Source organism: Corvus moneduloides, chromosome 4, assembly GCF_009650955.1.
Source record: "Corvus moneduloides isolate bCorMon1 chromosome 4, bCorMon1.pri, whole genome shotgun sequence".
Taxonomy (NCBI): Eukaryota; Metazoa; Chordata; class Aves; order Passeriformes; family Corvidae; genus Corvus; species Corvus moneduloides.
Window position 1 is genome coordinate 72,157,991 of NC_045479.1, and position 21,037 is coordinate 72,179,027.

Consider the following 21,037-nt stretch of genomic DNA (forward strand, 5'->3'; position numbering starts at 1 on the left):
AAACCCCCCTAACATTTCATTGACTGGAGAAATCCGATTTCACCTGGATAAAAAGCAGGAAAAAAGCAAGTTTACAAATGAGAGGCAGCAGGGACTGCCTGGAATCTGTTGCCTGAAGTTGTCTCTCACACCTCTGCACAGTCACACGGGGTCACCACCCGAGGCTTGTTTAGCAGCCACCCTGTGCTGCTGCAAACCCAGGGCTCCAGGGCTGACAAACTGGTTCCTTTTAGACTCCTGCACAGCTTCCCAAATCCTGAACAATCTGGAGAAGGAAGCAGCAAGGAGCTCTCCATCCCCAGTGCCGGAGGAGAAGGGGTGAGTTACAGTCCACGTTGTGTTTACATTATTATACCACTAATTCTTAGCGTCGTAAAAATTATATTTAAAATTTACACAAACGGTGCTGGTGAACATTATTATGTTATAAAGTGGAATCAGGTCAATGCCTTGCAGGCAGGAATCCAAGCTCCATAAATTTCTGGATATACTTCCCCCAAATTTACATCGGCACCAGCAGCAATCAAACCAGCTCTGAAAAAAGCTCACCCGGTCAAAGAATTTTTTAATGCACCATATATTTTATCTGCACTTCCTAAGTGTACAGTGTTGTTAGTTTGATTGATGGTGTGCTTATTTATTGGCACAGCAAAAGTAATAATACATGAGGAAAATGCTCCAAACTTTAAAGGCAGCTGATGAGGAGAAAGCAACAGGATTTATGGGAAGTGTAAACATCTGCAGAGACAACAAAGGAATAATTGAGTCCTTGCATCTCTGTCACTTCTGGTGGCTCCTTTCTAGTTAAGAGTCTTCCACGCACTCAGGAGCGAATTCCAGCTCCCTTTTGTCAGGCATTGGAAGGGGTTCTGGTGCCTGGCAAAGGTGGTTGGCCTGGAGGCTGGTGGCCAGGCTGGGGAAGAGGTTTGGCCCTGTTTCAGCCCTGTCTGCTCTGGCAGCTGCACATTTCAGTGGTGGCACAGATTAGGGCACAGATACCACAGCTGGAGGGAGACCAGCAGATCATAAAATGGGTTGAGCTGGAAGGGACATTCATTAAAGATCATCTTATTCCAGCCCCTGCCATGGGCAGGGACACCTTTCACTAGACCAGGTCACTTTAACCCAGCCTTGGACACTTCCAGGGATGGGACAGCCAAAATTGCTCTGTGAAACCTCTTCCAGGGCCTCCCCACTGCTGGGCAGATCATCAGCTCATCTGCCCTGGGTCCCTGGCCTCGGGCTTGTGAAGGCTGGGGAGCGATGAGTGATGCTGATCGCCAGAGAGCGGCTGCTCAAAAGCAGGATCTAAATGAAGACAACCAACCTCCCCTCCCACGGCTCACTGCCCACTCCTGGTGATTGGGAGCAAAGGGATTCCCCCAAGGCCACACAGGCAGTGCTGGGAAGTGACCCAGGTCTGTTGAGAGCTTGATCCTAACCCAGGACTATTCTCCCTCTGAAGTCAGTCCACACATCACTGCTGATGAACATTAATGATTTTACCCTCCTTTAATTCTTTATTAATAGAGTCTTTCTTAGCTGGTCCATTATTTCACGAGGATCAAGGTCAGGCTGCCATAATTATCCAAGCGCCACATTTATCCTTTTTAAATAGAGACACAACATTAGCTTTCTTTCAGCCCTTTGCTGCCTTGACACACTCTCAGAAGGAGAAGTAATGATCCAGAGAGCAGGAGCCTTCTGGTCACTGGATTAGGGGAGTGGACTAGTGACAAAAATAGTCGATGGTTTTGTCATGAGGTCCATCTGCTCGCTGGAAAGAGGCTACTGGGGACATGTGAGCAGCCTCAGTCTTGGTGTTTCCTGAGTTTGGAAATCATAAATAATATGAATATGAGCATTGAGGAAGGTGGCGTATGTGCAAGAGACAAGAAAACCATGTATTTACTTGGGCAATCCATCATTTGTTAAAGGAAAACCCTGATTAAGTAAGAGAGTTCCTCCAAATAACTCACACAGGAAAACTGGATTGTGCAAAGCTGTGGAAAGGATGGAGCAGAGCACAGGCACCTCATAAAGCAGTAATTAATTCTTTCTCTAATTATGACTGTATAAATCTGCACCCTTCCCAGCCAGCCTGCTGTCCTTCTATAAGGACTTCTATCAGAAGTTCACAAGAACTCTTGTGTATGTTCCTGCCCATGGCAGAGGGGTTGCATTAGGTGATTTTAAAAGTCCCTTCCAACCCAAATCATTCTGATTCTATGATAATGACATTGAACTGCCACTCCTCAATGAAGTTCAGTATTAACCAGTGCCAAGAAATGGCTTTTGCACACGTAAGGGACATTATCCAACTAAGAATTCCTCAGAAGTGAGAGGCATTCCCATGACAACACTCTCACAAGGGGATTTCTGGGGTCTAACGAGGATTGAACCCAAGGTGTAGCACTTTCTTCCTAAGAGAGGACTGAAAGTCTATTTCTCCTCTTAAGCTGCGCATTTTTACAGAGTCAGTAGGAACTTGAGAGCTCCAGACTCTCTGGAACTTTGAGAGCTCCAGACTTTGGCCCAATGAGGCCGAAAATGGCCAATGAGATTGGAAGTGAACAGAGGAGACAGAGGAACAGATGGGCTGGAGGTTGTACAGAGGTCACATTGATGCAAACCCACTTCCTTCAGAAACCAGGACAGAAGCCCAGGAAGTCATCCTAGTTTGGCTTCCACAGTGGGAAGGTCAAGACCATGATATCACGGCTCTTATCATCCTCCCCCTCCCCGAGATCCATGACAGCATGAGATAACACCCAAGCCAAAGCAAATGGACTCATGCTCAAAGACAAGGCAGGGAAGGAAGGTGTGGGCTCAGCCTCCCGGAGGTGCCCCAAGCAAGGCAGGAGACACATTCCAGCCTCACCTCTTATCTGCAGCCTCAACATCCTGAGAATGTTTCTCCTTGGCCAGGCCCCAAAGCAGTGAATGCAGCTGATGATACAATGGAGATAAGCAAAATCTTTTGGCTTCCCAGCCAAGACATCACCCTGGATTGTCTGAATGGGGAATTGTCCTTCCTCCCTTGGACTGCAGGATGCCACAGGGATCCCAGCAGTCCTGACAGATATCCAGAGAGCCAGAAAACCCTCTAGCCACTTGAGGCATTACAATGGCACTGCACTGAGCTAGGCTTTCAAAACAACATAAGCTCTTCCTGGTGTTTTTTCAAGGATGCTGTGTTGGCGGGGACAGATGAACATTACCCTGCTGCATTCTGAGATCACTGTGTCCTGTGGGATAGATAATCCTGCATGACAAAGATGAGCAGCCCAACTGTTATGAAAAACAGCGGGGACACAGTACTCAGTGTCAGATGTTTCTCATATCTCTCATTCTGACCAAGCTCCCTGAGTTGCTCCTCGAAATCACACGAGCGGATCCTTGATTAGTCACTCACAAGGTGAGGCTGAGCTCTAAGAAAACAAGGTGCACATTAAGGTAGGATGAACTGCTCTCAGAAAAGCCTTTTTCCATCATTTCTCAGTTCCTGTGGTGGTTTGGTTGAAGGTCTCAACGAGGGGACATGAGATGGAGCTGTTGGGCACCAGGACAGATTTCCTGCAGATCCACCACCGTAATTATCAGAAATAGATTAGATATTAGATACATGAGATGTATATCAAAAAGAAATTATTTATTCTGTGGGTGGTGAGTCCCTGGCACAGGTTGCCCAGAGAAGCTGTGGCTGCCCCTGGATCCCTGGATGTGTCCAGGGCCAAGTTGGATGGGGCTTGAAGAACCCTGAGATAGTGGGAGGTGTCCCTGCCCATGGCAGGGGGTTGGAACAAAATTAACTTTAAGGTCCTTTCCAACCCAAACCAGTCTATGATTCTATGAAACAATAAATCTCTGAAACCCTGCTAAAAGTTACTGCAGAAATGGAACATGTTACCAGCCTTTTCCTCTGCCAGCTGAAAGACTGCAGGGCAGAAAGGCTCAGAGATGGCAAAAGATAGCCAAAAATAACAGAAGCAGCCACTTCACACTCATCTTCTTCTTCACCTCAGTGCAAGTCACTGTGACTGGCAAACAACAGCAAATTATCTAATTTGTTTGTACATGCTCAAAGGCTTCTCATGAGCAGCCCCCACTGTGAGATCACAGCTCCAGGAACTAAGGATTGTACAAGCACCTATTAACTGGAAGTGCTTACCCAAATCAGAGGGTGTGAGGGAATCAGAGGCATGGAAAGGTGAACTCAGAGTCAGAAATACAACTCTCCTCTGCTGAAATAAAACCTGTGGCTCTGACACTGGCTCTGAGCGGTATTTTCATGTTCTAACAAGACTCCATGAACAAGGGGGAGGCTTTTTGTCCAGCCTCCAATTTCTGTGTTTAATTTCCTCCCATTATTATCTGAAGCACCCCCTCTGAAGAGGATGTACCCGGTACAGGACACATCTCCTTTTCTGGGAAAGGGCTTGTAATGACTGATGGGAGCTGAAATGCCACAGGCTGAAATGCCAAACCACCAGGAGTCCCAAGGCACAGCTGGATCCAAACCATCAGCTGCAGCCTCCTCCTGGATTACTTCTGCCTCTGCTGGACATGATGCAGAGCAGACTGAACTCCATCCCACGTGCTTGGAAACCCTCCTAAGGGTGAAATAGATGCTAAACGCCAACCCCCTCTGCTGCAGGTGCCACGAAATGTGTGCAGATCCCACCTGCATGGGGTGGCTGCCGGTGTCCCTGCCTGCTCACAGCACTGGAAGGCAGCCTGCAGTTGCCATAGAAACTCCACCTCACACCCTCCCCTTAATGACAGACAGGTGCCAGGATAAATGAGGGGATAACTGACAAGCCAGGAAAGGGTTTGGAGCTCTGGGGTTGGCCTCACTGGAGCTGTCATTACAGCCCCTGAGAAAGGAGAGGTGCGTTCATTTGAGCAGGGGCCGAGGCTTCCAGCAGTCGCCTCTCCAGATGGGTTAAGCGAAGCTGGAAAGAGGAGAGGGATGGAAACCGAGCAGTTGCCACAGCAACAGCTGAAGATGCATCATCAGAAGGGTTTTTGATGCAAGGGAGCAAGGAGTTGTCCACGGTCACCTGATGGCCCAGCAGGTCCTCTGTCCCCTCCCCAGTGCAGCCACCCAGTTCACTGGGGTGCATTTTGGGAGGAGGTGGGTGCTGTGACTTCCTTCTGCACCTTGAAAATGGGACAAAAGAGGACATTTGGAGGGCCTGGAAACCTGTCTGGGTTTTGGAGACCTTGGGGCAAAGTCCTCTCTGAGTCACACTGAGAGGGAGCAGCAGGATGGAGAATGCTGAGTTTACTGTGAAGTCCATGATGAGGAGACATGGGCATTAATACAAATAAATAAGGATAGGATAGGATGGAATAGAATAGAATAGAATAGAATAGAATAGGAAAGAATAGAATATTTTCAGTTTGAAGGGACCTACAACCACCATCCTGTCCAACTGCCTGACCACTTCAGGGATGACCAAAATTTGAAGCCTGTTCTTAAGGACATTATCCAAATGCTTCTTAGATGTCCATCCCTTCAGCGTGAGCTGTCATCACCACTCTCCACCTTCCTTTTTCCCCCTTCCTTCCACCGTTTCCCAACAAACACCTTCCCAAGCAGGACCAATAGCCAGGCAGAGCTAAATCACTGCAGTGGTGGTGGAGACCACCAGGACAGCTCGTGGTTTGGCACAAGGCAGGAGCAAACCCTGGGCAAAGCAGGGCTCTGCTCCTCGGCAGCTGCTCTCCAGCCTGCGGCTCACAGGGCTCCCCATCGCTCCTGACAAATGAATGTTTGAAGCAGTTGTTCCTTTTATGTGGGCTTTGCTGTCATTAGCACGTACAACTCGACATAAAACACCTCGGTGCGAGATCTTTTCTTCTCTTCTCTTTTTAGGCAGCAGATGAAAACCCTTTTAATGAAAGGCTTGTTTGGGGAAGGAAGAAAAACACACGCACACACATGTCGGCTGAGCAGGGAAAGATGAAAACCTCCTTCAAGGTAATTAAATGATTATGTATCTGTTAAACCTGGTGAATAATAGATTTGTTATCTAGGCTTGCTTTTGGCTTTTGCCATTTTTCCCCCTCTTTTTCCCTTACACAAAGCTAAAATCCTTGCAAGGCCTGGAACAAGATAATGTTCATCTTCAAGAAAAAGGCACAAATAAAAGATTTATTCCTTTATCCCATCAACTTGAGCAGGCTACCCCAGCATCCCATCCTTGTACAGAAATATTGACATGAAAACTACTCCCTAGATCAGAGCAGATCCAGGAGACAAGACAGATGATGCAACCAGCATTGGGTAATTGATATCAGGAGACAGGTGTTGTTTCTACAGCCTCTGTCACACTGGAGACCCTCAGATCAATCATTTTACACCTCTTGCCTCAGTTTCCCCCCAGTTCTTGTTGACTGTCTTGCCCATTTACAGAAGGAAGTGGTTGAGCTCTCTTGCTTGGTGATTGTGTCAGGGAAGGGTTGATTTCAGTGTGTGAATCTGCAATGCAATGGTTTGTGCTCAGACTCTGAAGCAGAGAGAGGATGGCAAAGAAAAAAACCAAAAATTCCACTCCCTTCTATCTCTGGGACTAATTCCCTGCCCTTTTGTCATCAGCTCTTTGGGAGGAACAACAGCAGCACCAACAGCAACCCACTTCAGTATTAAAATGTCCTTTTTTCCCTCATGCTTTCCCTTCCTGCCTCTGTAACAATATTGGCTCCCCTTTCTAAAGCAAGAAGTCACTCAGTATATTTCAAGCGAGTGGGCCTGGCTTTCAAAAACCTGCTGTAAAGGGAAATTACACGCCAAGGTGAAGTATTTCTTCCACAAATCATCTGGGGACATCATGAACCCTCTGTGATTAAGATCAGTGCCATAATCGTAAATACTCCTGCTTTATGACTGAGCTGGAGCTCCTCACTGGAGCAAACATGGGCTTTCCCAAAGCTCCCAGAGTGGCTGATCCAGATGTGTCACAGACAGAACCGACTCGCCTGACAAGTGGCAGGTAAGAAAGTTGTATCCCTGTGTTCATGGAGAGGGAACAGGCACTTTCTGTCCTTTCTACATCTCTGGCTGTTTTGCCTTTCCCAGCCTGGGGCTGGCTGGTCCCAGCTATCCAGGGGGCAGTTCAAAGGCTCCCCTTGGATGGCAGGTAACAGCATTTTCTGGACAATGTGGGTTGCAGCCAAAGCCTTTCTGCTGTCCCTCTGGATCAGTCCCAAATTCATCCAGCATCCTGCACTAATTGGCAATTCATACTACAAGGAAATAAAAGCAAAAATCCCAAGATCCTCTCAGAGAACGTGAACAAAGCCTAAATTAAAGGCTGAGCCTGTGGGAGCCCAGAAACCTGTGAGGCATCCTAAGGAGATGATGGAGTCAGGAGGACACAAGGCTCCCTTTCAGAGCACTCCAGACTGGCCCAGGGCTGAGGGGTGCCAGCCCAACGAGCCCATTTGCAGCCCAGGCCATCTGGAGAGTGGGAAACCTCTTCCCACAGGATGGCAAGATGTTGTACAGGCAAACAGAGGAAAAAAAATCACCTGAGGGTGGGTGTAGCAAGAGAAGGTGAAGGCTGTGGTGAGGAGGAGGGTGAAGGCTTGGTGTGCCAGCAGTGATGACTCCAGAGGGAGGGAGTTTCTGGCACGGGTCCATGTGACAGAGTAACACCAGTATTTGTTTTGGGAAGATGCCCAAGTTAATCTGCTCAGCAAAATCATGAAGAGACAAATGGGATGGTCCAACCACCCCACGCTTCCCATCAGCACCTCCTCAAGATTTTCCAGCTTAGCTGGTACTCACGCCTGGGTAGTGGCAAAGCCTTCCCTTTCCTCACCTTCCAGGGCTCTAAATGCTGGGAGAGGAAAGGACTGAAAGGAAAATGGAGATGAGAGGCCAGCAAAAATAGAGTCACTCAAGGTGAGGGTGCACTCTGAGCACTGCTGAAGATGGGAGCAGACCTGGGGCCTGACAACCTCGTGGGTCACGTTGCGTCACCAGGAGCCAGGTGAAGGTCTGGGTTGGCAAAGAGGAGCCAGGCTTGGCTTTGTCAAGGTACTGAATGGTTTCTATTGTTCAGAGAACCCACTCAACAAATAGGCAAGTGCACAGGACAGAAAATGGTTGAGTTACTGATGACAGTAAAAAATAGGCAGTGGAAGATTCAATGAGAGTGGTGAGCCAGTGAGAAGATGGCTTTTCAAGTGTGGGAGATAGATGTTCAAAGTGCCATTTGACCAAAAAAAACAAAAACTCTTTCTGGCCACAGAGTGATTGTAAATCTGCTTGTCTCTGTGCACTTGTGATGCCATCCTTGCCCAGCCCTTGAGAGCCACAAACACACAGAGGGAACGAGAAGGGCCCTGAAGCTGCAGGGCATTTCTCACATTGCCAGGCACAGAGCAAGCTCTGAAAGTTTTGGGGGTTTCAAGGCCTTTATCCTTGCAGATTTTGTCATTCCAGTTCTTCCTCTGTGGAGCAGACAGCAAAACCAGATCCTGAGCTCAGCAGATCATTCCAAATGTTGTATCCCAGGGAAATGAGATCCCATTTGTGCCCAGAGAAGGCAAAAAGCTGCTGTAGCCCCCGTTAGCAATGACCTGTGTAACATCCATGTGTTGCATGATACTGCCATTGCCTTGTAGATCAATTGTGGCTTTCCAAGGTCAGGTTTGTGCCTCTTCCTGCTGCCATGAAAATCTCACTTTTGCAACATCAGAAAGGGAGTACACAAAGCTTAGCAGGAAATTCTCTGTTGAAGAGGGTAGAAGGGACAAAGAGCAAACTCTAGCGACAGACAAAGCCCCTCAGAATGGAGCTGTCTCTTGAAGAGGACATCTTTCAGAAACAGAACTAGAAGGGAGGTGATAAAGATAAAACAGGCAGCATTTGATGAGTTTCTGCCTCCTCCCCAGTTCTGCAGAGCAACACCTTGGAGAAGATAAAGACCAGTGGCTGTGCCATCCCCTGTCCCTTCCCTAAGAAACTGGGATAACTCTCTTGATCTCCTCCCTGATGGATCAGGAGATGCACTGAGGTTTGTAGGCACCTCACTTGGGGAGGAGACTGGAGGAGAGGAGAGGTGGGAGCTGGGAAGGCGGGTCCTTGGTACGTGAGGCACACCAGAGGAGAGCAGTGGTGGTGGTGGTGACATTGCACAGTGGAAAACTGAGGCAAAGTGTCCCAGGGGATCCTACTCAGCAGGATGAGGTTCCTACAGTGCCTGGAGCGGAAGGGACAGAAACCTGTGGCCAGCAGGACTGGCCAAAGTGTGACAAGGCTCTATGAGAGGGAGTAGGGCCTCTCTGGCTGGGATAACCCTGGGTGCCTTTCCTCACCCCTTCACCACCAAGGAGAGGGTGCCAAACCCTCCAGCTCCTCAGCATTTTCCAGTAGTTTTACAGAAAATCCTGAACCTGGTGGATGGAGAACTCATGAGTATTTATGGCTTTTCGCAGTGCCAGAGCAAGTCAGGACATCTGATGCAGAACGTTTCAACCAGCACAAATGTGACAGCTCAACCAGCATTTACAGAAGGGGTGGGAGGGAATGGGGATGTCACAGGAGTATGAAGACACTACATGTGGGACCAGGAAGGAATTAAGAGACTTCCTATTTGTATTCTCCTGAGCTCCACTTGCCTCCAAGGGCTCCTTGGTTACACCACCAGCCAGGCAGCATTTGCAGCTCTGTATCAAGCCCCAAGCCCCAGTTCAGCTCAGTCAGTGCCAATGAGGCACCCCCTGGCCTCATCTGGAGGCAGCTGGATGCACTTGCCATTAGGCACCAAACCCACAAAGCCCCAAAGGTGTTCCAAATACAGCTGGAACCTACTGACCCCATGGCCAAAGCCCTAAATCCTCCCCAGATCTCAGCAGCCTGGGGTAGGTAACCTCCTTCTCTCCTGGAGGAGATGCATGAGCAGTGTTTCCATCCCTCTCAGACCATAGGTGCCAGGAGTTCGTGACGGCTTTCTGAGGTTACACATTCCCTGTGGTGTGTAGGAGGGAGGGAGCAGCTCCCTGGGGCTCTGGAAGAGCAGAGGGGAGAGGAGATCCCTGCAAAGGGAGAGGGCAGGGGAAGCAGAGGAGGGAAAGGGTGGGACTGGAGGTCGAGAAGGCTTCCTGGAATGACAAGGTGACATCAGCCCTGAGCATCCCAGATGTGTGGCACATTCCCTGTGCCCCTGCCTACCTCGGGCATCTTGACTCGTCCCTCCTGGAAGGAGCAGGAGCTGGGGTCGTGGGTGCAGACGTGGCGGTACTTGCACCAGTGACACCGGTAAGGGCTCTCCACGCACGACAGGCACCTGGAAACACAGACAGAGAGAAGTCACTGGGCCAGCAGGGTCCTGACAGCCCTTCCCAGAGGGAAATACAGCCTGGATAACATTGCTTTTGCAGGAGGACATGGGCTTTGCACTGACCCAACACCGGCAGGATGCCCTGGCCTCTCAAATATCCCATATGATTAAATAATTTAGATTGGATTCATATCATTGCAGCTAGAGGAGTAATAAATATTTATTGTATTTTGATTGCCATGGGCACCAACAATCCCATCTGGTTAATTCTCCCACACACAACACAGAGGCCAGAGACAAACTGGGATGTACCAAAGCCAGAAAACCAAAGATGAAGCAGGGAACGTTCTGTGTACCACAGGTTTATTGGTGTGAGTTCTGATCAGGGTGATGAGGTTCCTGCAAATATATTAACTGTATTCTCATTTTTTTCATCTCAGCAGAGAAGTAAAGACTGCTGGAGCAGGTACCTGGGAAGCAGAGGGCATATTTACAGCATCACCTGCTCTGGGTGCAGGGAAGAGCCATTCCCTCCATCATACAAGGTTTTACTCTCCTGTGCCCCGGGGCCTGAGCAGGGTCAGAGCTGTAAACACCTCCCCTGGCTGTGTTACAGCACTGACTTGGACCTACACCACACTTCTCTTTAAATTTAATAAGATGTCTGCTCAACAGCAACCAAACCCAGCTCTCTGCACAATCCTGGTCATTCACGCTCTGGAGACTTTCATGGCAAAGACATTGAGGGGCTGGAGCGTGTTCAGGAGAGGGAACAGAGCTGGGAAGGGGCTGGAGCCCCAGGAGCGGCTGAGGGAGCTGGAAAGGGGCTCAGGCTGGAGCAAAGGAGGCTCCGGGGGGACCTTGTGGCTCTGCACAAGTCCCTGACAGGAGGGGGCAGCCGGGGGGGTTGGGCTCTGCTCGCAGGGAACAGGGACAGGAGAGAGGGAACGGCCTCAGGCGGGGCCAGGGGAGGTTTATATTGGATATCAGGATTTTTTTTGCAGGGAAAGGGTTGTAAAGCACTGGAACAGGGCACAGGCACAGGGCAGTGGTGGAGTCACCATCCCTGGAAGTGTTAAAAAAACATGTGGAGGTGGCACTTGGGGACTTGGTTTAATGGTGACCATGGTGGTGGTGCTGGTTGATGGTTGGGCTTGGTGATCTTAGAGGGCTTTTCCAACCTTAACAATTTTATGATTCCGTGCAGCTGCAGCACCTGGAGGGTACCTGGAGGAGACTTCAGGGAAGTAAATTTTCCTGGTCCTTGTATGCCAGTGGGTTTTTAATGGGCAGGGCAGGAAAACACAGCTCCAGAGCTCCTGTGTGAGCCCAACAGGCAGACACATCCCCTCTCCCTGTCTCTGTGAAATCTTGCTCAACCCCAATCCACTCTCAGCTCTGGTACAGCAACTTATTCTTCAAATTGGTAACAAGTGCTTGCTCTGATACATCGAATTAAAAATGGATAGCGTATTATAGTTTGTCAAGTAAGAAACCAAAACATGCCATAAATATTTAACAGCACCATCTCTCCTGCTCTCCCCCCCAACGTTTGCTTTCTGACACTGTTTGTCAAGCAGCAGGAACATGGAAATAGGGTTTGCCTTTCCTTGTGAATTGCTGAGCTGCAGTAATTATCTGCTTTTGGCACTTCTGACGGCTCAGTGGTGGGAACAGAGCCGCTCAGCCTCGCTCAGGGGTGGACCAACCTGCTACAAGGGCATCCTTCTGCAGGGATTTGTGGATCTGCTCCACTGGGGCAGCTCCTGAGCAGCCCTGGGTGGCAGCTAAACCCCAGGAAAATGGGGTGCAAGGCAGGGAAGGAGCTCACATCATGGATAACATGGTCTTGAGGGAATCAGCTGGGTTCGCTTCATATCCTTCAGGAACCATAAGCATTATTTTTCCAGATTGCAGGGTCCAAGTCCATATTAACCACCTGGGGCAGGTTGGTGGGACTGGCAGCATGGATGAGGGCTGGAGGTGCACATGAGGAGCCAAACACCCACCAAAAATGAGTAATAGGAAGATAAGGGAAGATGTGCTGAGGGCACAATTTGGTTTTGACTCAATTCTGTGGCAGATTACTCCTAATTTGGTGCTCTGCCTACAGAACAAATGGTCTCCACACTCTAGGTCATCTCAAGAGGGACCCACCATTCTGGCCACCACACAAGTGACCCCAGCCCCTGGTCACCTCCACATTTTAACACCTTCCTGAAGGACACATTCCCATGAGAAACTGGTGCCAAGGGAGATGAACATACGAGTTGTGGACGCTGCAGTTGTAGAAGACGAAGCTGGTGCTGGCAAAGGTCATCCCCGTTTCCTTGGACTTGAGCTGAAGCTGGACAATGTGATGGTCACCTGGGGAAAAAATAGACACATGAGGGTGTGATTGCTTTGTTAGCCCTGTTGGCCAGACCACCAGCCCAAACCTGGAGCTGTCCCGCAGCACCTTGGCTGGGCTGTCCTCAATAGATGTAAAAAGTGATATAAATCCTTCTAGAGCCCAGTTCTCCAAAAGGTACAACTCCAGCTCCTATGGGGTAATGGAGCATGTCTTTACCACCGGAAATTATTGTGCCTGGGAGCAGAGTCTGAGCTGGAGGATGACAACAGGTCTAATTTCAAAAATGTGGTGACTGAATTCATCAAGTAGGAAAGTTAAGCTCAAAGAATGAGTGCAGATGTCTAGAATTCGGAGGCCATTAAAATATAATATTGTTCTTAAAGTAGGTCCTTGCTGCTGGTTCACTGAATGTTCCCTGAAAAAAAGGGCGTGTGGACATTCCAGCTGTGTTCGCTCACCCCTCTCACCCCAAGCTCCATTCCCCTCAGCCTGTGGCTGCAAAGAACCCATCTCAGCGTGAGAGATGTGAAACCCATTGCACTTCCAGAGGGATCCATCCATTTCTGTAGCAGATCCATCTGCACCTCAGCTCCTCCACACCATTTCCTCATCCCTTTTCCCACTGCTCCTGAGATAGGCAGTCAGCTGCTGCCTCTCCCCACAGCACCAAATCCACTATTCAGGGTGAGCAATCAGTGGGTGCAGTAACTGCGGTAATTTGGGGGGAAGTGACACAGGTTTAATTCAAGACTTACCTGGGGGGCCCTTTCCCTGCTATTTATAAAAGGGCACAGAGTGATAGGACATGGGGGAATGGCCTTAGGATGAAGGAGGGCAGATTTAGATTAGGTATTAGAAGGAAATTCTTCCCTGTGAGGGTGGTGAGGCCCTGGCACAGGGTGCCCAGAGAAGCTGTGGCTGCCCCTGGATCCCTGGAAGTGTCCAAGGCCAGGTTGGATGGGGCTTGGAGCAACCTGGGATAGTGGGAGGTGTCCCTGCCCATGACACGGGGTTGGAATGAGATATCCTTTCAGGCCCTTCCAAATTAATCATCCCATAATTGTACTATTTCCCTCCTCACCTGAAAGATTTGTTAATCAATGAGGCCAAAGCAAACTTGACAATGGCTCACAACGAGCATCTCGTGCTCACTCACCCACCTTGAGGCACACACACCCCCCACACTTCACTGAACACGTCTTGCTGCCAGTGCTCAGCTCTTCTGCCCATCTGCTCTGCCACATTTAACAGCTTTGTTGGCATCTTGCATGTGTTTTAAACCAGAGTGTGAGGACTGGGTGGCCCCAGGTGTGATAGTCACACATCCTTTGGTTCAAATCCAGCCTCTGGCACTGCGGGGAGGACTTGGTCTTTGCAGAGGTGCAGAGCAGCAGCTCTGAAGCTGATACAAGCTGCAGGTGCCCTGAAAGCCACAATGCAGATAAATGTCTCTCTCTTGTCCTGTCTCCACCTTCCACTGCTATTTTTGTTTGCTGGTTGATGATAGCTTGGCCTGGGACAGATGTCCATACCAAGGAAAGAATTTCTGTCACCTGTCTTGATAAGCAAACATGACTGATAATTCAGTGGGCCTTGAAAGTGGTGACAACCTCCTGGGACTGCAGTGGAGGGGGCATGCAGCTGTGTGCAGCAGAGATGATGGTGGCAGTTCATGCCACCTCATTTTCTGCTGTCTGAGGATCCCCAGGTGCAAATTTTACAGTAAATTTTCACAGGAAGCCAAGGACAAAAATTGGCAGCGTCCTCTCAGTGTCTCACAGGCTGATCAGCAGGGTCAACGTTTTTATAGTAAGTCCCTGTAAAGAGCCACAGGAGTTCCTGAAATAACCCAGAAAGCTTGTTAGAAAAGGGAAAGAAAAAAGAGCGGGAAGTTGTGGATGGGGAGCATCCTTGGAGACAAGGTACTTTTCTGTGCTGGACCACTTTAGGAGAAGGAGCCAGAAGCAAACCTGGAACAGCGGAAGGCAGTAAAGGCCAGGAACTGGGACAGGGAGCTGAGCACACAGACTTAAATCTGGGCAGAGCAGGAATTACAGACAGGACTGTCCAGATCTGCAGGGATTTCTGTCCGCTACATGGGATGGGATGTGCTGACAGCCTGTACCCTGGATGTTTAACAACAGCCTGGCCAAAAGGAGAGGGAATATCCCACATCCATGTCTTGTCTTTGCTGGATGTGTGCAGCTGCCACTCGGTGGCAGCCTGCAAACACCTCGTGTCACACAGACGAACACCTTGGTGCAGGTGCTGGGGTTGCAGCTCAGTCCTCACACTCCTGCACCCACAGAAACACTCTGACATTCACACAGCTCATGCCATGATGTGCTGCTGTGCAGCTCCAGCATCCCTCCTGCTCCCAGGGCTTTCCACACCCTGGCCTCAGGCTCTCAGGAGCCAAATCCTGCTTTGTGAGGAAGCAGAGAGACGCAGGGATGTGGGGTGAGGATGGGAGGGAGAGGTGCAGGTGGAGGAGCTGTGGGATACTCACCATTCTCTGTGATGATCTGGGGCACCTCCTTGGCAGCTGGAGAGATGCACTGGATCTGGCTGCCCACCACCAACCCATCCATCTCCGAGAGGTCCTCGAAGGTGCAGTTGACTCCTGCTGACAGCTCAGGAACATTGTAGGTCTCCAAGACCAGCTGCAAGCAAAGACAGAGGGAGAGAGGGGAAAACAGGAAAAAGAGAGAAGAGAGAACACTCAGCCAAACAACAGAGCTGGGCCAGCAGGAGAGAATTACACTGGAGAGGTCGGACAAAGAGCCTCTTGCTAGAGAGAGCATCCTCCTTCAGCAGAAAGCAGCGACTCGGGAGAGGGACGAGTGAGGAGGGGAGGGCACGAGATGCTGATGCTGACACAGGTGGCAGGTGGCTGTGCAGGGACACCTGTCCCAGTGCTGGCTGGGTCAGTGCAGGGGAGGGAGTGCTCGCTGTCTGTCATGCAGGTGTCAGGTTAGGCGGGGAGTCTTTGGAGCCAGCCGTGGGTTCCAGGGCTGTGGTGGCCCCCAGGGCCCGCGGTTTCTGAGGAAGGTGACTGCTACTCACAAGAGGCACTCTGCAGACTCCAGAGAAACTGGAGCGCTCCAGTCTAACTCTCTACGGCCTGCTCTGCCAGCACCAGCAGGGGGGAGCACTCTGTCCCCACGTTCCTGTGTGAGGAGAGTCTAGTTACAGCCTTCAGTCCACCACAAAAAATCCCTGTCTCTACAGGCACAGAAACCTCTCCTGCCCGTCCCACCGAAGAACCAGCTAGCTCCTCGTGCTATCCTGGGGTTCCATATGTTAAAAGAAGCCATGAAGGAGGAATTGCTTGTGCTTTTAGAGTTCACAGCACCCTCTGGGCACGTGGTCATGGGAAAAGGAATTTCAGCGCTGATTTCCACCATGTCCATGCTTTGGAGAACAGTTGTGCTGCCAACCTCCCAGACCAACAAAAGTCCTGCCCCATGGCTCTCCATTGTTGAGGGTCCTGCTCTACTCACCAGGTCATGCCTGCACACAGAGGGGCACCCCAGGGGACCCCTAGCACCTGGTAATTGGTGTAAATTCAGTTACCAAACACTGGAGCCAACCACTCAGCACAGGCACAAATGCAGAGGCTCACCATACTTGCCTCCTCCACGAGCTGGCTGAGGCCCCCTCTGAGGTGACAGCCACTGAAAGGGGACACAGGTGCATGCTGAGGTGTTGTTTCTACCAGCACAAAGAGCAGGGGTCAGTCCAGGTGACAAAGCAGGACAAGAAGAGAACGTGACATAGCGCTCAGTGCTCCCACGCATTGTTTTCCTCACTTAGGGAAAGGCTGGAGCTGTTTCTCCACACCAAGCACCACCAGGGAGAGAGGTTGAGCAGACAGGCCTTTGCCCTGGCTGCCATTAAGCCTTTGTGAGAGTAGGATTGTGTTTGGGCCATGGGAATGGCAATGGGAAAGGTGGTTTTTTTGTCTCGGATGGGGAGTAGAAAAAGGCTTTGGTTATTTGGGTGGATTTGGCACTGAGGCTGAACCCATTCTCCCTGCTAGCAATGGAGAAGGGGAATCTGTTCTCCTTAACAAATCTCCCTCTGGGCATGGATGATGCAGGAGGAAGCTGTGCCATGCAGAAGATGACACTGGTGGGCAGAGCAGTGCTTGGCCGCAAACACCATGAGCCAGTGCACGCCTGGAGCAGACAAGAAGTCCCACATCCCACATTCCTGGGAAAGCAGGGAAAGCATGGAGCCATCCCCCAGCAAGCAGCTCTTCTCAGAGAGCCCAGAGCAGCAGCCCTGGGCTGAAACAGACTCAGGTAAAATTTTCCAAGACCCTGTTAGTGCCCAAAATTTTAAAGCTTGGGTGACCCCACAAACACCTGCTCTGCCTCCATGGGCAAGAACTCACTGTCACTGACCCTTTACCAGAACTCAAGTGAGATTTGCTAAGGACACTGTCAACCCTCTGTTTGTTCCCCTCCTGGTTTGTCTCTGTGGTGACTGGATGAGCTGGGTCACCACTTTAGCTGGGACTGGGCTGAGACTCCCCTCAAAATGCCCATGCAGATTGTTGGGTAACAGATGATGGCAGCTTCTGATCCCAGCAGCTCTGGGCTGACTCACCCTGGGAGTAACCCAGAGGTAAAGGTCTCTTATTCTGTTATCATTTGCAGTCACCCTGAGCCAGCCAGTCCCCCAGGATTTATTCCAGCATGAAAGAATTCAACAGCTACTGAGAGAATACAGAAAAGAAACCTTGAACTCCCAGAAGAACAAAGAACTTAAGATGTCTCAGATCAGTTTTGTTTGAAGCCTGGGGAAAGTAAAGTCACAGCAAAGTTAAGAGGCTGAAACAAAGCAGCAATGATTGGACACAGAGGCTTTGAAAGGCTGATTTCATTATCCCTGGAGAAATCCAAACCTGTCACCTGGAAGGTGTCTGGCAGCCACAACCTGCGCAGTTCCATTTAGGCCTGTCGGGTGTGGGGCTAATGATCAGCTTGTCTAGAGATGGAGCTTTTAGGGCCTGGGTTACCGACTTAATTGCAGCCCAAATTAGCATGGTCAAAAAGACAGAGCACAGGTAGCACAGGTAGTCTGAGAGAAATGGGTGTCTGCCTCCTTCTTGGAGCATGCTGGGACCTCACCACATCTGGTACTGCTGCCATGAATCAGGAGAGAAACCACAAACTGGTTAGATCTTCAGCAGAGGTTTCCTGCCTCAAGCCCAGGAATGATCAGGACCATCTGCTGCTCTGCCAGCACTCACTGTGTGGTTTCCTTGGCTACTGACTCAGTAGCTGGAGGCCAGAAAGGTTAAACCTTGTGCTGTGGAAGGTCACAAGAGACAGCAGGAGCCCTGGAAGCCTTGGGTTCCTTTGCACAGCATCCTGACTCTCTGCTCTGCATGCCCAGTGCTGGAGTTCTTGGGGCCTTAGAAGGAGATATTTCCATCCAAGGTGATGGGAACTTGGAGCTCACTGAAATATTTTGTATTATCCTTCACTTGGCTTTCTTCTAGAATGCAATTCCTAACCATGAAAATGTGCCTTGGCTAAAGTTATTAATGAATTCCTCTCCCAGGGCAGCACCCAACGCTTGCAGGACACAGAGTCCCTTCAGACCTGCCCTCACAGACAACAAGGAAGACTCTTCCTAGTCCATTTCTAGACTTTTAGACAGGGGATAACCAATGCCAAAACATCCTCCTGTGGCAGATCTTTCCCTGTGCTGGGAACATTGTTGGGGAACTTAATGGGGTCTGGAGAACCTCTTGCTGCCAGTCCTTCCCACTGGTGCTGAGTCCCTGGATCTGTCACACTGCACGGGCAGGTCGAACCTGAGGAGAGGGGCAGGGATTGGCATTCCTCACCAGAACGTTGTACTGGGAGACAGAGATGTTGTTGGGATGCACGGTGAGGCGGACGCACTGCTTCATCTCCGAGGCGAATCTCCGCGGCTCGCTGGAGCGCTCGCACCGCTCCTTCCTCGTGCAGCTGGGAAAACAGGAACAGACAGGGACAGAGTGAGCACAGAGCCAGGCTGGCGGGGTGGGGACAGCTCTGGGATGTGGGAGCAGCAATTATTGTGAACAGAAAGTCAGCTGTGTGCTCTTTGGGACGGCACAAGTAGAAAACCACACTCGTGCTCTGGCGCGCTCCGGCTCATGAGATCATGGAGAATAGCCGGAGCTGGAAGTGATCCACAAGGATCATCGAGTCCAGCTCCCAGCCCTGCACAGGACATTCCCAAGAGCCCCACCACGTGCCTGAGAGCATTAACTCTGGTGCCAGCAGCTGTGGGATCGCTCAAGCAGGCCGGGGGGTTGCAAGGAACCTGCAAGAGGAGGGAGGGTGATGTGTGAAAGGCCCATCCCAGCCACAGAGATTCTGTGTCTCTCCACTCACACAGCAGGTTTGGCACAGCCTTCCTTTGGCCAAACCCCCAGCCCTTAAAACTCTCCTGTCCATGGGCTTTGGGAGACCTCAGGCAGGGTTGTCCTCACAGAGAAGTTGTGCGCAGCCCATGTTTTTTGTCCCTCCTGAGAATGCTGCAACCCTGTGGTGCCTCTGGGTTGCTGGTACCTCACCGCTGGGATGGGGCCAATCCCCCCAGGAAGCTGTCCATGCAGACTGAGGAGGTTTTGCACACGGCTTGAAAATGCCTGACTAGAAGTGCTAAGGGTTGAATCTTAAAAATGCAGGTGTTCCCAATAAGTGGCATTTCAGTGAAAGTTGTGGGTGCACACACAAGCCCACAAAATTCACACCGCCCACTAACTGGTGAGGTTTTCGGTGCCGTCACTACCCCTCATGTCACCTACGTGGTGCAAACACAACCCAGAAAGGTGGATTGGCAGCTGTTTGCCCCGTTTCCACCCAGATTTGCACTTGTTTAACATAAACCACATCTGTATTTCGCTCCACATGCGCTGCCAAGGCCATTGCTTCAAGGAAGGTGTCTGCCTGGAAATCCACAGGGTTAATCCAAAAGGACAGCTCCGGCTGCATGCCAATTACCTTCTGCCATTAAGTTAATGTTATGGACTTGCACAGGGTGTCTTCAATGGATTTTGTTATTAGCAGTGCTATTACCCCCCATTAAAACCAGCTATAAAGACTAAGTGTGGATGTTAAATTATTCACCTGCTCCCAGACTTCAGAGGCTCACTTGTGAGAGAGCCTGGGGGCTGCTGGAGCTCCAAGATCACCCCTCAGCATCCCTACTCCTCGGAGCAGAGGCTGCACCCCTGTGCATGGGAATTTGCAGATGAGGATCCATGGAAACACATGCCAAAAACCTTAATATATGATTAATCCTAATGTTACAAATCTTGGGGCAGTCTAAAACTTTAGGGCTTGACTTTTCTCTAGCGACTGACTCCAGATAAAACAAAAACTCCAAACTCCAATTTCTCCATCTTTCTGGCAGAGGAAAGTTTTGTATTTCCAGAGGCAGGATCCCTAAAGGGAGATTTTGGCCATTCTCCACACACTTTGCAGATGTGAGAGAGCAAAAGCAGCACTGCAGCTCCTGCTCTCCATTCCCCAGGAGCCCTCATCCCATTAAATCTCCTCTGGCACTACCACGTGCTGGATCAGGAATTTTAAGCGGGCACTCTGCAGAGGTTTGGACCAATAGCCCGTTAAATACCCCCAAAACTGTAAGTCCCCTATGGTGGCACAAAAGCCAAAAGGCAAAATGCTGACCTGAGATTTTTCCAAGCGCTTCCATAAAACAAAGAGCCACAGCAATCCCATTAAACCTCCACGGGGTGTGGGAACTCCTCTCCTGGGAATAGCTTGGAAGGGAAACTTTTTTGGGCTCAGAATCAAAACACAAGTGCCCAAATTCTTCACAATGTTCTGTTACCTCCCATTGATTTCCTTCAGCTGCAGCACAACAGAAATATCTGGATTTTCTAAAATTAAACGGGTGGATACCCAGGCTCAGTTCAAATCTGTGGATATGGATTGAGCACCCAGGAACGTGGTTTGTGCTCCCAATCCCAGCACTCAGCAGGAATATAATAATCCACCTCTTACCTTGCTGTTTACACGTCATACACATTTAAAACGTGTAACTTTTCAGACCAAAACCTCGCTCTGTATTGGATTGATGTGCCTTGCAGCCTTAATATCTGCCACAAGGTGAAAATAACGTCATCCAAATAATGAATTTATGAAAAACCAAACCGAGCTAAGCCTGGGTTTAATATAATGTTAAGGCTGCTGTGTCAGGGTCTGAGGAATTAGGAGCTGCCAGACTGAAAGCAGCTTCTGTACCTCCAAATCTGCTCCCTGCACTCACACGCTGCAAGCTGGACTTTAATTACAGGATCACAGGTTATTATTCCTTTTTTCCACGGTGACCTCAATTCTGCCACTTCCTAATTTTG

At 50.0% G+C, this 21,037-nt stretch overlaps 1 protein-coding gene across 4 annotated transcripts in view; it reads right to left on the minus strand.

Annotated features, from left to right (window-relative positions):
• Window positions 1-21,037, minus strand: part of PLXNA4 (plexin A4) — a 424,624-nt gene that overhangs the window by 91,698 nt on the left and 311,889 nt on the right. For 3 of the 4 annotated variants that reach the window (XM_032105547.1, XM_032105545.1, XM_032105546.1), the window contains exons 6-9: window positions 18,512-18,635; window positions 15,158-15,311; window positions 12,563-12,662; window positions 10,187-10,301 (exon numbers count right to left, since the gene is read on the minus strand). In XM_032105547.1, coding sequence (XP_031961438.1) covers window positions 10,187-10,301; window positions 12,563-12,662; window positions 15,158-15,311; window positions 18,512-18,635 — 493 coding nt within the window. Of the gene's footprint in view, window positions 1-10,186; window positions 10,302-12,562; window positions 12,663-15,157; window positions 15,312-15,714; window positions 15,819-18,511; window positions 18,636-21,037 lie in introns of those variants that run through there. The other variant, XM_032105549.1, reaches the window with a different exon arrangement.